Raw genomic sequence first — 15,031 nt, forward strand, 5'->3', positions numbered from 1 at the left:
TTACTGCCGGTTGTTAGCTGCTGCCATATGGGTGCTGGGAACCAAACCCAGGCCGTCTGCAAGACCAGCCAGTGTTCTTAACTGCTGAGTTCTCTCTCCAGCCCCTAGCCATTTTTTTATTTAAAAAAAAATTACTTATTTACTTTTATTTATTTATGGCTTTTTGAGACAATGCCCTACTGTGTTTCCAGGATTGCCTCAAACTCACAGCAATCTTTTACCTCTTCCTCCCAGGTGCTGGGATTATAGGTGTGAGTTATCATGCCTGGCCCTACATTTTAAGTTGGGGGTGGGGGGGCTCTCACTAAGTTACCCAGCTGGCCTTGAACTCTGTAGTACAGACAGGCCTTGAACTTGTCCTCTTCTTCCTTCAATCTAATAAACTCATTGGTGCACAAGTCAGACTTTACAGGTGGAATTACCTACTGGGACTACAGGTGTGCCACCACTCCTGGCTCTAACATTTAGAACTAATTTTAAACATATACTTATTGTATGTATGCACGATCTGCGTGCCACTGCTTGCATGTGGACTCGTCAGAGGACAGCTTTGTCTATTCTATCCTTCTACCTTTTATGTGGGTTCTGAGGCACGAACTCAGGTTGCCAGGCTTGGACCACAAGGGCCTTTATCTGCTAAACTATCTCGCCTGCCCCAACTCTTAACCCTAAATTGCCCAAGTTGGCCTTGAACTTGCCATCCTCCTGCCCTAATCTCCGGATCAGTTAGGTTTACAGGTCTGGTACCACTCGGCCCAGCTGACTGATTTGATCTAGTATAACTCCTGCTTGTAGTACTGGCTGCCTGGTGCAGGACCAACGCGATCCCAGAGGATCACTGCGGAGGCCGGAGATGGATGGTGGCCTGAGGCAGAGTTATGGCTGTGAAGACAGAGGACGAATCCAGACAGAAGCAATGACAGAGGGTATCGTGGAGGCACGAGGCGCCCTGCTGGGAGGGAGGGAGGTCCGGAACGTGGGTGAGCACCGGAACCCGGCATCCGTCTGGAATCCAGGAGGGAGGCTCCGCGCAAGGGCTGGCCAGGACGGCGCGTCCTGGCGCCCGGCGTCTGATCCGGGAGCCAGTCCCTGGCTGCAAGCCTGCCGGGCGTTTCCCGGCAACCAGCCGCTGCCTGAACGTTCCGAACTCTGCTGCCCGCGACGTCATCGTTACCTAGGCGACGGCTGTGGGACCACGCCCCGCCGGCTCCGGGGGCGGGGTCTGGGCGCGGCTGGCTTGGCTCTTAGCTCCTGGAGAAGGGCGGAGCGCCGGCCGGGCGGCAGGTGCAGCGGCAGGTGTGGCTGCAGGTGTGCAGGGCTTGGGCGGGCCACCCAGCACCCAGCACCCAGCACCCAGCACCCAGGGTTTCCCAGCTGCGCTCACCCACCCCGTCTTCCCGCTAGGTTGTCACCTCCTTGCACACGCGACCAGCGCCTCAGTCATTTAGGTCACGTCTGCTGCCGCACTCCCCGAAGCAGCTTGCCCTTGTGGACTGACGTTGTTTTTCATTCGCAGTATTTCTCTCGTGTAAAATGATCTAATTTGCTTATATATTGTCTACTCTTTCAGTCCTACGAGGTCAAGGATAAATCCCGCCTTGTTCATCTCTATTTTTAGCACCCTGAACAGATCCTGGCACGAAGCGCTATTGAATGCCAGTGGGGTGAATCCGCAGATTGACGCAGTCGTTTTGTTCACTTGTGTATTCATTTAACTTGACGTGCAACCAAAATGAACAACACCAGGATTCTCCTGCAGGCGAGAAGGGAGATATATTTTTTAAAATATTCCAGTGGTGGCGCATGCCTGCAATTCCAGGTCGCGAGAGGTAGAGACAAGGAGATCAGGAGTTCAAAATCATCTTCAGCTACTTGGCAAGTTTGAGGCCCACCTGGGCTCTGTGATATTCTCACAAAACAAAACATAACAATGGGCTGGAGAGATGGCTCAGTAGTTAAGAGCACTGGCTAATCCTGAAGAGGACCCATGTTTTGTTCCCAGCACCCACATGGTGCTTACAACTCCAGTTCCAGGGGATCCAACGCTCTCTTCTGGCCTTCCTGGGTTTGCACACACAGGCACACTTACATACTTTGCATGCAAAACACTCATACAGGAAAAAAAAAAAAAAAACCAAAACAACAAACATCACCCCCCCCCCAAAAAAAAACCCAAACAAAAAAATGTTGGGCACCGGTAGCATACATCTTTAATCCTAGCACTTGGGAAGCAGAGGCAGGCTGACCTCTGTCAGTTTGAGGCCAGCCTTGTCTACACAGCAAGTTCTAGGCCAGATAGGACTTCATAATGAAATCCTTATCTCAAAAAAGTCTATTAAAAGTCGAAATAAGAAAACAACCTCTCCCACAAATTGTAATACAGGTATAGCATTACCTCGAAATACTTAACTTCTATTAATTCACTTCATCTTCACAATTGTAGGCACTATAATCATGACCATTTTACATTAAAGAAACACTTGTGTGTTAAGCTTTGGAGCCTGTAACTAAGTGAGGGCTCATGATAGGTAGAGAGACATCGAGGGGCCTGGAAATATGGGAACATGTGGCCCAGACATGTAGACTTGGTTTTATTTTACTTTATTATTGTTGTTGTTGTATGGTACTGAGGATTGAACCTGGGGCCTTATGCATTTCAGGCAAAGTACCACTGAGCTACATCCCTACTCCCATGCCTTTTATTTCTTATTTTATGTGTATGATAAGGGTTTTGCCGGTATTTGAGTGCACCTGTGTTGCAAAATGCCCATGGAGTCCAGAAGAGGGTGTCAGATTCCTCTGGAACTGGAGTTAGGGATGGTTGTAAGTCCCCATGTGGGTGTTGGGAACCAAACCCTAGTCCTCTACAAGAGCAGCCAGTGCTCTTTACTCCTGAGTCATCTCTCCAGCCCCTCCCAAGCCCTTTGTTTCTTTGAGACAGGGTCTTAGTATGGAGAGCAAATTGGCCTCAAACTCATAGAGATCCTCCTGCCTCTACCTCCCAAGCAGTGCTGGGATTATAAGTTTGTGCTACTCACTTTGTGAGTTCCGTTCTCTCTGCCTCCCAAACCTTCCTCTCTGACTGTTGCTAGCTGATTCTTTGCATTCAGATCTCAAATTTCTTCCATAGGGAGGCCTGTCCTTGCCACCTCTCTCAGGCTATCCTTTGTCATGGTCACACTTCTATGTGTCACAGCTGCAGTCTTGGAGTGGGAAGGCAGCCCAGTTAGGCAACCACCCTATTCCTGATGTCATCTTTCTAGCCTCCCCCTCTCCTCATCTTTAAAAACATCAGTTTCCTGACAGCAGGATCCCAGTACACTTGCTGTCATCCCTGTGACCTACAATAGGCCTGGCATATGGTTTTTGAAAGGCAGTGAAAAGGGCTTTCACCAAATCACTGCATTTTCCAGTCAGGATCTGATTGCTTTCTTCCCAAAGAACCACTTCTTGCTTGTCACAAAGCACCCACTGAGAACAAGAAGTGGTCGAGCCATCCTGGGCATGGGAATTCTGGTGGGAGGGGCCCCTACCTCCCCTTCTCTGGTCTGGTGGGGTTGCTTTCCTACTCTGGGCAGGATACTAAGAACGGCCCTAGGATGACATCCAAGAGCACCATGAGGGAGGCTGGAGGAAGTGGGGGTAGCGTGCATGTCTGTGGTATGCATGTATGTCTCTGTGTGATATGTATTATATATATGGTATGTGTGTGGTGTGTCAGTGGTGTGTGTGTATATAGTATGTGTGCGTATGTTAGTGGTGGGTGTGTCTGTGATATATATATATATTTCTGTATATATATGTGTTATGTATATGTGTGTATGTGTAGTGTGTGTAGTGTTTGTGTTTGATGTGTATAGGAGTGTGTGTTTGTATTGTGTGTGTGTTATGTGGCATGTGAGTGTATGTGTTGTGTGTTGTGTGAGTGTGTGTGTATCTTGTGTGGATGTCTGTGTGTGTTATGTGTGTGTTGTATAGATGTCTGTCTGTTGTGTGTGTGTTTTGTGAATGTCTGTGTGTGGTGTGTGTGTTTTGTGAATGTCTGTGTGTGTTGTGTGTGTGTTGTATAGATGTCTGTCTGTGGTGTGTGTGTTTTGTGAATGTCTGTGTGTGTTGTATGTGTGTTGTATAGATGTCTGTGGTGTGTGTGTTGTGTGAATGTCTGTGTGTGTTGTGTGTGTGTTGTATAGATGTCTGTGGTGTGTGTGTTGTGTGAATGTCTGTGTGTGTTGTGTGTTTGTGTTGTAGAGGTCTGGCTATGTTATTGTTTTCTGTACTCCGAGGAAGACAAGGGGAACAGGGGATTGGGAAGGAAATTTCTGTTTCTTGGTCTTCATCTTGGAGAATGGTAGCTTTTCAGCAATAATGCTGGGGTTGCTAGAATGAGCAGCTGTGGTGGTATGAATTTTTTTCCATGTGAACACAGACTCTGGGACAGGCATACACACAGAATAGAGAATCATCCTTGGGTTTATTCAGATCACGTTTCCCATTTGGGGTACAGAGTGGGGGTGGTAGGGGTAGAGAGGACAATGCATTTGGCTTCTAGGAACGTTGTTGACTGCTTGGACTTTCTGTGTAAACTTTGGACCACTGGTGATGAAGGGGCAGGTGACCAGGCCTTTCTGGGACCCTCAGACAAATCCCTAACAGAAACTAGCATCATGTCCAGTCCAGTAAGCCTGGTCTTCACCAGGTATTAAGAAGTGGCTGGGTGAAGACCTTCAGACTCCATAATAAAAGAAATAAAGGCCAATGGTGAAGGGACATGGTAGAGGGGAGTCTCTCCAACTCTTGGAAATGAAGTGCAGACTCACATGGGTGCAAGCATGGACTGGGCCTGTATCAGGAGCATGTGTGTGTCTGCACATCCTCCACAAGCAGCTGTCAGGTCCCATCCCATGCCTGCATTATTCTGTGGGCTTCACTTTTCTTGTCCATTTTGCAAGAACTGGAAAGACACAAGACAAATAGCCCTCCACAGCTCTCAGAAGACCCATGCTTCTTGGTCCTTGACCTGGGGGAGTCACCCAAGATGGATGGAAGACGGAGAGGCTCACTGGGCAGCTCATTGGAAGTGACCGCAGGGTACCCATGCCATCTCTGTTTCTGACAGGCCACTGCTGAACCCAGTGGGGTTCTGTAGGAACTGCCTCAGCAAGGGAGAAGTGCGGAGCCGGAGATGTGGGCCTGGGCCCCTGGGTGGCTCTGCTTGCTCTGTGATGGTGGTAGCGGAAGTGAGGACTACGTTCCCAAACTGGTCTACCTCCTCATACTGTTCAGTCACTGTTCTTGTGGCTCCATAGCACTGGGAGCCAGCTGACCCAGCCTGTAACTCCAGAATATTCTTTTGCTGCCCAGTGGGCATAGAGCACTCAGTGATCACCTCCTTTGTCCCAGCGTTGTCCTGGATACCTTTCTGGTGGAGCAGAGCTTGGCCTATGTCCTGAGCTGCATGCGTGCTTTTCCCTGAGATGTGATTGCTGTCTGAAGTACTGGAAGCTTCCTGAAGCTTCTTTGTAGCTGACTGTATAGAGATGAAAGTTGGGGAGGAGGGGGAGCCACTGTTAGAGGGCAACATGCATTGGAGGCCAGAATCGTTTCTTGATGTCTCCAGCCTCCTGGAAGGAAGGACATTTGAGGCTGCCTGATCTCTGCTCTCTGTGTGATTTCTGGTCTTGGCTTGACTTTGCTCTACAGGATGGCTTTCAACCTTGCCTTGGCTCTTGACTACAGTTGGATCTTTGACCTCCTGGCTTGAACAACCGGGCCTGACTCTGCTGCCGACTGAGACACTGACTTTGAGGGCACTGGGTTCCTCTGGAGTTTTCTGGGCATGGTCCCTCTTGTGAGCCTCAGGCTGGAGGCTAGAGATGGAGCTTAGGGCCTTGTGCACAGCCTCTTCAATATCAAGCAGCCTGGCCAGGGTCTGTTCCTTCAGCCTTGCAACCTCTGTGCTCACCCGAGTCAGTTCCCCAAATGCCTGCTCCATCGAAGTGTCAGTCTTCTGTGGGGTAGCAGGCGCCTGAGGGGCAGCCCCTTCTAGCTGGGGCACAGTCTCGAAGAGCTTCCTCAGGGCCTGCACATCCACACTGTGGGCAGTCTCCTTCTCCAGGGCTTGTACCTGGCTCAGGAGGCCCTGGAGCTCTTGATGACTGCCCTGAAGAATTTCTGGGCTCTTTGGAGTCCCCTGCTTGGAACATTCTATGAACTGTCCTTTTGGGGGACTGGGGTCCCTCTGTAGTGAGGTAAAGTCACTGTTGAGAGTGTTGGACTTGTGGGACTCAGGATTCTGGGCATTGCTGCCAGTTGCCTGACCCTTGCTGGGCCTGGGGACCACAGTGCTGAGTTGGTGCTGATGGTTAGGATGGGTCTGTCTCCTGGAGCATCCAGTCAGAGGCTGACAGTTCTGGCTTGCTGTCCTGGGAACCTCAGCTGGCTGAGGGCTGGTTGCATCTGGCTCACCTGATTTGTGGTCTTGTTGTACCTCTGAGAAGCTGGGAGATGGAGCTGAGGGTTTGAGCAGCCTCTGAGGAGGGTGGATTTGGGTTAGATGTGCAGGTTTGGGCGGTACTGGGGGTTTCTTCCTCGGAGGCAGGGTGGGCTCTGGTTTGGAACTCTTTGTCTCTGACCCTTCAGGGGTTCTCTGGCCAGCAGGGCTGTGATGGGTGTGAAGAAGGGGGTCCTTCAGGGCCTTGGAGACCTGCTGGATGGAGTCCTCATCATGGTGGGCTTGAGCTGGGAGGTCAGGTCCTGTCACAGCAGCTGGGAGAGTAGGAGGGGGAGGAACAGAGGCATTATGGGAGTGCAGGTTGGCACCTGCAGCCTGGGGCCCTGAGGCCGGAGTGTGGTGAGCTAGAGGGGCAGTCTTCAGAGTGGTATTTGCAGCTCGGAGGCCCTCTGGCCAGATTTGGGCCATTATTTTCCCCTGAGGTCCCCAGGCCCTCTGTGTATGACCCACAGGTTCCTGATGGCTTACCCCAGGACTCTGACCTGAATCAGCCTGGGGTGGACTAGGAGCCTCAGTGGAGAGGATAGTTTCCCGGCCCCTTGGTTGGGACTCTTTTTCAGAAGGCTGGGCAGCCCCAGGTGGCTCAGTGGTTCTCACAGGGTGAGCAGTGTAGATACCATCCTGCACAGTTACCCACCCCCCAGCTAGCCCTCTGGGGACTGCTTTCTGGTCCCCACTGACCTTTCTGGGGGCTGCAGGGATCCTGGTGTCACTTCTGGCTATAAGCCTGATGTTGCCCTGGGTACCCCCAGTGGCAGGAGTTGATGCTTGTAGAAGACCATCTTGGACAGACATGGGGGTGGCTGCAGAGGTGGAGCCCTGCAGGTGCCTGTTTAGAATATTCTGGTGCAGGCTTTGGGCCTCAGTGGTTGCCATCTGTAGGCTTTGCATGGCTTCCTGGAGGCCTGGGGTCCCAGACCCTAGAGAGGAAGCTGCGGTTCCTTCTGACTTTCCTGGGGTTGCCTTCCCTTTTTGCCCAGCATAACTGCTGTCTATTTGCCTTCTTGCCTCCTGTATTGGGGCTTCAGCTCCTGCAGGTGGAAAGACCACCTTTCCAATGGCCCGAGCTGCGGGTGGGCAGGATGTGTCCCCTGAACCTCTCAGGTGACCCATCTCCAGTGGGGGGACATGGATGATGCTTTCAGTTGGGAGACACCTCTGGGACTCCTCACTGGCTGATATGGAATTTGGGTCAGTTGGTGGCTCCCACCGCAAACTGTGTAGGCTACTCATGTCTCCTTTGTCTATGCAGCTGGCCAGCAGCTGCACACTGCTCCTTTCTGGGGCCCTGCTGGTTAGCTGGGGCTGGAGCGAGTAGGCAGTCAGTGCAACTAGGCCTTGATCTGTTTCCTGCATTACTAGCCCAGTCTTTGCCACAGAGACTCCAAGGCCACATGCCAGCAGCTGCTGGAGCTCAGGATCCATGTCTTCAATATTCCCAGGGTCACCTGGACCTGGCAGCCTTAATGGGCGGAGCTGGAGCTGGCCAGCTGTGTCCTCCTGCACCAGCAGTCCCTGCTGGTCCACATCTGGCCGGCGCAGCACTTGGCGGACAATCCTGGGAAGCTCACCAGACACCAGCTCCTCCTTCCTTACGTAGGGATGTCCCTGCCCTAGACTTGGGAGCACATACTTGGCCAGGCAGAGTTCCCCGGGTCCTCGGGCTTCCATGAGGATACCTCCATGGTGTAGGATGCCAGGAGTGCTGTGTAGAGTCCTGAGGGTCCTTTTGGCTGCCGTCTCCTGCCTCTCTGGGGTCCTGTGGTCTGCAGGGCTCTTGGGCTGTTCTTCCTGGGTGTTGTCTCCTTGGATGCTGTCAGCTGTCAGGGAGCCCATGGGGCAGTTCTCAAAGAGCCAGGTGAATTTGTGCACAGAACCTGTGGGGATGGGCCCAGGGCTTGTTCTGGATGCCTGTGTCTCTGTCTTGCCAGCCTCTAGTGCCTGGAAAACCTCCTTCTGACGAGACACCTGCCCCGAAGGGATCTCCACTCGGCTGCAGTACCGTACAGGCCTTCTCCCATAGGGCCGGCCCGAGGCCTGTAGAGGTTCAGTCTCAAAGACGTGTCTGTCTGTCTGTCTTTCCCCAGCCTGGACCTGATGGACCTGCAGGTGTTGCTCCCTACAGCCTTCTGCTTGATCGAGAGATTGAGGCCTGAACATCCAGGTGCATGACTGTGACTCAGCCTTACTTGTAGGATCTGTGACCTCCAATTCTTGCCTCTCTGCCAACTCACTCATGGGGCAGGTCTCAAATAACCACCGGATAGTCTGTACATCACCCTTTGGGGTGCCCTCAGGTGGAGGGCTTTCTTGACCCTTCCCTGCCTCTTCCCACCGTTCCTGCTGTTCTCGTCTGTGGATCATCTCCAGAGGCTGCGTCTCAAAGAGCCACCTAGCAGAGCCAACATCCCCAGCCACCACTTCCTGCCGGGTGATACCTCGGACCACATCGATGGTACTGGGGCTTCGACCCAGCTGGTCCAGGGGCTGTGTCTCAAACATCCACTTGTAACCTTGCACATCACCTCCAACTATCTGCTCTCTGCTGACAGAGGTCAGGGCATGGAGCTGTCCCCTGCTGTCCTGCATGGCATACACGGGGGAGCCTGTACCCTGGAATTGCCCAACAGAATCAGTTGTTTCTGCTCTGTTTGCACTCCCAGAGACTGAGGGCTTACCCTGCCCAATACTGTCTAGGGGAAGGGTCTCAAAAAGATTCTTGAAGGTCTTCACATCCCCCTTCATCCCATCCTTCTGGGGGCCATCCTGAGACAGGGGCAAGGGTGAGGTGCCCTCCCTAGATAGACACTCAGTCATAAGCCCCTCACTCTCCTGGTGACCCACCCACTGGAGATGACCCACTTGGATGTTGTCTCTGAAAGCATCCAGGGGTTTTGTCTCAAATAGCCACAGGGTGGAGCGGACATCACCAGGGATCACTGCTTCCTTGGGTGGGGCCTCTGCCTCAGCTGCTTCTTCCCCCTTCAGAGTGTCAAGGGCTCGGGTCTCAAACAGATGCCGCTGCTGCTGAACATCTGGACCAGGAGGGATGAGGTCTGGAGATGGCTGGAAGTCCTTTTCATCCACTAAGATCTCCCTGATTGCATCCAGAGGCTGTGTCTCAAAGATCCAACGTGTTGCACTGACGTCAGGCCGAGCCCCTTCCTCAAGGGAGATTCCCCGGATTACCCGTACCTGACTGGGGTCCTGATTGAAGGCATCCAGAGGTCGGGTCTCAAAGAGCCAGCGGGCTGACCTCACTGCATTGCTTTGGATCTCCTCCCGACAGGCGGCCTTGACTTCATGGATGGCACCCTCTGCATCCTGGATGGCACACAGAGGTTCTGTCTGAAACAGCTTCACTGTCTTCTTTACATCGCCTTTCAGCTCCTGAATTTCTGAGCGTAGCTCCAAGGGGCTTTGCTCTTGGATGGAGGGGCGAGAGCCCAGCCGGTCCAGTGGCCGTGTCTCAAAGAGCATTCTGGTACCCTGCACATCTCCACTGGCTGAAGGTTCCTTCACAGTCGCCTTTGTTGCCTCCTCCTGGCCTGTCAGTGCATCCAGTGGCTTGGTCTCAAACAGCTGTCTGGCCGCTTGAACGTCACCTCCCGACGGCCGGGGTCCAGCTGGCTCTCTGTCTGTGCTGTTGGTAAAAGAACCTTCTTCAAACCTTCGAGAGGTGCCTTGGACGTCACCACCTGACACAGGTTCCTTGGCAGCTGGCCTCTCATGGTCGCCAATGGCATCCAGCCGCCAGTTCTCAAAGATCCAGCGCATGCATTGAACATCGCCCTCAGTGGGCTCTTCTGAGCCCAGCACTTCTGCCAGATCCTCAGCCACAGCCTCCTCCAGATTCTTGCGGAGCTCGGGGTGGATGTGTTTGTAGAGACGGCGCAGTTCACTGGCTTGCCGCTGCTGGTGGAACTTCGAGAAGGACTCCTTTGGTGGTGGTGGTGGCAGATCCTCTGGGGCTGGAGGAGGAGGGAGGGACAAGTCCTCTGCAGTCATCATTGGGATGGTGGGTGGAGGAGCCACTTGCGTCTGGGAGTCAGCCATCCTTCTGAGGACAACAGAGAGAGGCAAATGAGGCGAGAGCTGGGACAAATGGCAGGGACTCAGCAGCTCCGAGTGACTCCTATAAGAGCTCCCTCCTCTTGGGTCCTGGCCTGGCTGTGACTGACAAGTCCTGTCTATCCATCAAGGTGAGTCCCTGTTTCCCAGTATCCCCTGGGTTTTGGGGATCAAACAGGAAATAGATGGCCTGTTTCCTTCAGTCCCTCAAGAGATCCAAATCTCCAGTGGGAAAATTGAAGATGCATATTTTCACCTTCCTTTGTCAAAATCAGTTTTCACCAGGCTCAGAAGCGTATGCCTTTAATTCCAGCACTCAGGCGGCAGAGGCAGGTGGATCTTTGTGAGATCAAGAGCAGCCTGGTCTATAGGGAGCCCTTGTCTCAAAGTATAATAATTTTTCCCTGGTGGACTCTCCAGTGAGTGACCTGGGAGAATCCTGACTTAAGGTGACCCTAAACTGAGCACAGTGATTTCCTATGGTGGTGAAATTCCCTTGCAAAACACCAGAGGGCACACTTGACATGTTGACCAGAAACTTTTTCCCAAGAAAAACTGACTTCTTGGCTGGCTGTTCACTCCAACCTTTTCCAGGCCCCAGGGTCTGCAGCCCATGCTGGCTTAGGGAGGGGAAATTGCTCATGTTTAGGCAGAGCCAAATTCTAAATTCAGGTCAGGGTTTTCCTTTTTGAGACAGGGTCTCATGTGGTCCAGACTACCTTCAAAGTGGCTCTGTAAATGAAGATGACCTCAAACCAATGATCCTAGGTAACCCTGAACTTCTGATCTTCCTGCCTCCACCTTCCAAGTGCTGAGGTTACTGGGATGTACCACTGTGACTGATTTCTGTGCGGATGGTGATCAAACCTAGAGATCTAACCTGGGGCTTTGTGCATGCTAGGCAAGTGCTCTACCAATGGATCTGCATTCCCATTCAGTCCCTGAACTAAGGGGGTCTCAATTAAAGATGAGACACCTGAGGCTCAGAGCATCTCTTCCAGAATGAATTGGACAGTGAAGCCTTGATCTCACAGTGGGGTCTCACTGAAGGCCTGACCCCAAGAAATAAGAGGGTAGGGGATGGCGCCCCCTCTATTCCTCAACAAGCACCGTTAGGAGAATATGAAGATGACATCTCTTGAGGAGTGGTGATAGACTATGGGAATAGGGTCTTTTCTGCAGAGATAGCTCAGGACGGGACTGGACATGGGAGCCCCGTCCCTGGTTCATGAAGAGCCCTCCTCTGTTGTGTTCTTGCAAGCACAGTCTCTAGGGGCAGGGCCTTCAGCCAGAATCTAGCTTCTGATGCCTCCCTTTTCACCCTCCCTCTCTATGTCAATCAGCTTCCACCAAAGTGTGCCTCTTAGCTCTACCCCCACCCCTCTGTGGCCTTGCACCCCTCCAGCCGTCTTCTGGTCTCTGTCTAATGTATGTTCTATCTGCCTTGTGACAGGTGTTATGACAGTCCCCAGAGGCCATTAAGAAAAAATGTGAGGTATGTGCCCCCCTCCTGCTGCCCTGACCCACTGCTCCGCCCCATACTTGGCACTAAATATAGCTGAGGTCCTGGCCTTAGCAGGGAGGGGGGTTCCTTAGCTGAGAGGGAGGTTTAGCTCAGCCAGGGAGACCTGGCTGCCCATGGCTTGTATGCCTGTGTCATCTCCTTCACTGCTCTGGGCTCCTGGAAGATTCCTGACTCCTTTGAGGCACCAGGGGTCTGGCCTGTAGGCCAACCAGGAGATCTCCCCTGGTTAAAGGGACTTGACGGTGTGGGCAGATACAGGGATTTAGTGACAGGTAGAAGGTAGGGCTTTGTCCTTGCAGCTGCCTCAGAAGGAGGAGAGAGGATACTGAGGAGTGCTTGCCTAATTCCCATCCTGGCCTGTCCACCAAGGGTGTCAGAGCCCTGAGGAGGTTTCTGCCTGAATTGAAAGTAAACCCTCTGGGTGGGCCCTTTTGTCTCTGAGCGCAGATGAGGAGACCCCATGTAGACAAACTTGTGCCTGTCCCCATTTCTGTTCCATCTTATCACCACAAGGGTGGCCTGAGCAGATGTCTTATAAGGCCCCAGCCCCATTCCCAGAATCTCCAGAATTCCTGTTAGGGTCACAGAGTGCAAAGAGGTCAGACTTAAGGATCTACAGAGACCACTGAATCTAACTTCTTGTTGTTAGGGGAAACAGGCCTAATGAAGGGCCAGGAGCTTCCAAGAAGGCTCAGCAATGGGGTCAAATGCCTGAGGCAGGTTGCCTGGTTCCTGGCCTTCCCAGTTCCACTCTTCCTTGGCTGAGACTCCCCGGGGGAAAGATTGGGGCCAGATTTAAAATACAGTGAGTCTCAAGAACTGTCCTCCCCCACACCCCCAAAAGAAAAAAAGTAGTATGTGGGGGCACATGCCTTTAATCCCAGAGGCAGGCAGATCTCTGTGAGTTCCTGGCCAGCCTGAATTGCATAGCAAGTTCCAGGCCAGCCAGAGGTACCTAGTGAGATCCTGTATCAAAAACAAAAGCAAAACTCCCTAAAACAAAAACCAACTGTCCTCCATGTGGCCTCTTAGGCTGGGACAGCTGCTCAGGCCTCTGAGGAGGGAGTCCTCTCTTTGGCACCAGCCTACTCCAGATGTCTACCACTGGGCAGAATTATATCTGGTCTCCTCATCCTGAGCCACCCCAGACCTGGTCTGAGGGCTTTCCCTTGGGGCAAGACAATGGCCTGTGGGCAGTGTCTTCCCGCCCAGGTGGCTGCACAGGGGAGCTGGGCTCAGGCCAGCCTGGGGAGGAAATCCCTGGCACCAGATATGCCAAGACTGTCTCCTACAACAGCTGGGCAATGTGTCTGTCCCAGGCCACATCTGGCCTACCTGCTGTCCTCTACCCCATGCCCTCAGCTCTTTTTTGTCCCTCCTTCCTTCAGTCCCTGGAATGGCCTGAGGCTTTCAGGGGACGAGACCCTGGGTTCCATGTCTGCATTTTATTTGTTTTTGAGACAGGCTCTCGTATATTCCAGGTTGGCCTCAAACTTGATGTGTAGTTGAGGATGACCTTGAACTTCTGATCTTCCTGCCTCCACCTCCTGAGAGCTGGGATTATAGGCATGCTATATCATGCTTGGTTTTATGTGGTGCTGGGGTGTTGAACCCAGGGCTTTATCCATGCTAGGCAAGCACTCTACCAACTGAGCTATATCCGAGCCTCATAGCTGCATTTAGAAAATCAAAACTACAGAGCCAGCAAGATGGGTCAGTGAGTAAAGGTCCTTGCTGTCTTACTCCAGAGGAACTGAGTCATCCTTGCGATTCACATATACGGTGGAAAGAAGAATAAACATCCTCTGACTGCCACACTTACACTGTGGCACACCCCTCCACACACAAAATAAACAAACATATAATTAAAAAATTAAAACTTCAGTTACTGCCTGCAAGTCTTTCTGGATTATACCAAATCAGGGAAATCTTGTGTCATGGATTAGCCCCAGCCTGTGGCAGCCACTTTGAGAGTTGTTGAGGGTTCACACAAACTCTTGCTATCTTCCTGGTGGATTTTCTTTCTGAGGGCCTCCCCTATGCACCTGCACCCACATGACTCTTAACCCCCCCCCCCCAACCAGGTCCAGGTCCACTCTCAACACCCATGCTGCATGATCCAGAGGGCCCCAGGCTGAAGCACCAGCCAGGCTCTGGAAGGCTAGATGGGATGGTACTCACTGAGGGTCCTGATGGCAGGATATGTTGGGTATGTAGCAGGAGTGGCCTTAGGATCTGAGATTCTGCTGAAGTCCTTTGTTTGGGGTCAGATTTGTTCTGCTCCTGGGTCTCACGCCTTCTCGCTACCCTGGCTCTGGGTTAGGGTTCTTTGCCAGCCGGGCAGCTGCCTTTATCTGGCTGGATGGGGGTGGGTGAGGGTGGGGGCGGGGGAGGGGCTATGTTGAGAGTATTAAGTGGTCTGGTTATTTTTAGGGGTTGTGGAAGTCACTTTTCCATCCTGGGGAATCAGTTACATGTCCTTTGGGCTGGGGAGGGGCAGGGGGCGGACGGGGTCGGGGTGAGCGCTCTACTCATCCCAAGTCTGCCTGGAGGACTGGGGTGGGTGACTCAGCTGTGGATGGGGGTGTCCAGTCTATTTTGAGGGGATGAATAAGGAGGGGCACTTGACTTGTGGATGGCTCTGTCCTCTCATCCTGTGAGCCAGTAGACTATTGTTCCCATGTATGTACCTCTGTGTCAAGGGACCTAGGGCTCCCTGAGGGCAGGACCAGGCTTCGGTATCTACAGCTGGGACACCTCTGAGAGTAAGACCCAGATTCCCGATCCCCTATTACCCTCTGTGTAAAGAAAGTTGGCCTGTCTTCTGTCTTTCCCCAAGCTCCACAGCCCAGGTCTGCCCTTCCCTGAGGGAAGAAAATTTTGGCGGGAACTTCTGAAGGACTAGGCCTCTGATTCATCAAATA

At 52.6% G+C, this 15,031-nt stretch overlaps 1 protein-coding gene across 2 annotated transcripts; it reads right to left on the minus strand.

Annotated features, from left to right (window-relative positions):
* Positions 1-4,485: 4,485 nt before the first annotated feature.
* Xirp1 (xin actin binding repeat containing 1) lies at positions 4,486-14,424 on the minus strand. Of its 2 annotated transcripts, XM_008836277.2 has the most exons (3): positions 14,289-14,424; positions 7,193-10,571; positions 6,570-6,765 (listed from the first exon to the last, which is right to left on the minus strand). In XM_008836277.2, the coding sequence occupies exons 2-3, from the start codon at positions 10,565-10,567 to the stop codon at positions 6,757-6,759; spliced, it is 3,384 nt and encodes a 1,127-aa protein (XP_008834499.1). In that variant the 5' UTR covers positions 10,568-10,571; positions 14,289-14,424; the 3' UTR covers positions 6,570-6,756. The 2 variants fall into 2 exon arrangements, with proteins under 2 accessions (XP_008834492.1, XP_008834499.1); XM_008836270.2 differs by having other exon boundaries at positions 4,486-10,571.
* Between the last annotated feature and the right edge of the window lie 607 nt (positions 14,425-15,031).

This window comes from Nannospalax galili, unplaced genomic scaffold (assembly GCF_000622305.1).
Source record: "Nannospalax galili isolate Female #2095 unplaced genomic scaffold, S.galili_v1.0 scaffold951, whole genome shotgun sequence".
NCBI classification, from domain to species: domain Eukaryota; kingdom Metazoa; phylum Chordata; class Mammalia; order Rodentia; family Spalacidae; genus Nannospalax; species Nannospalax galili.

Excerpts from the sequence above, each read along its gene's own strand:
- Xirp1 (XM_008836270.2), bottom strand. The coding sequence starts at position 10,567 with ATGGCTGACTCCCAGACGCAAGTGGCTCCTCCACCCACCATCCCAATG.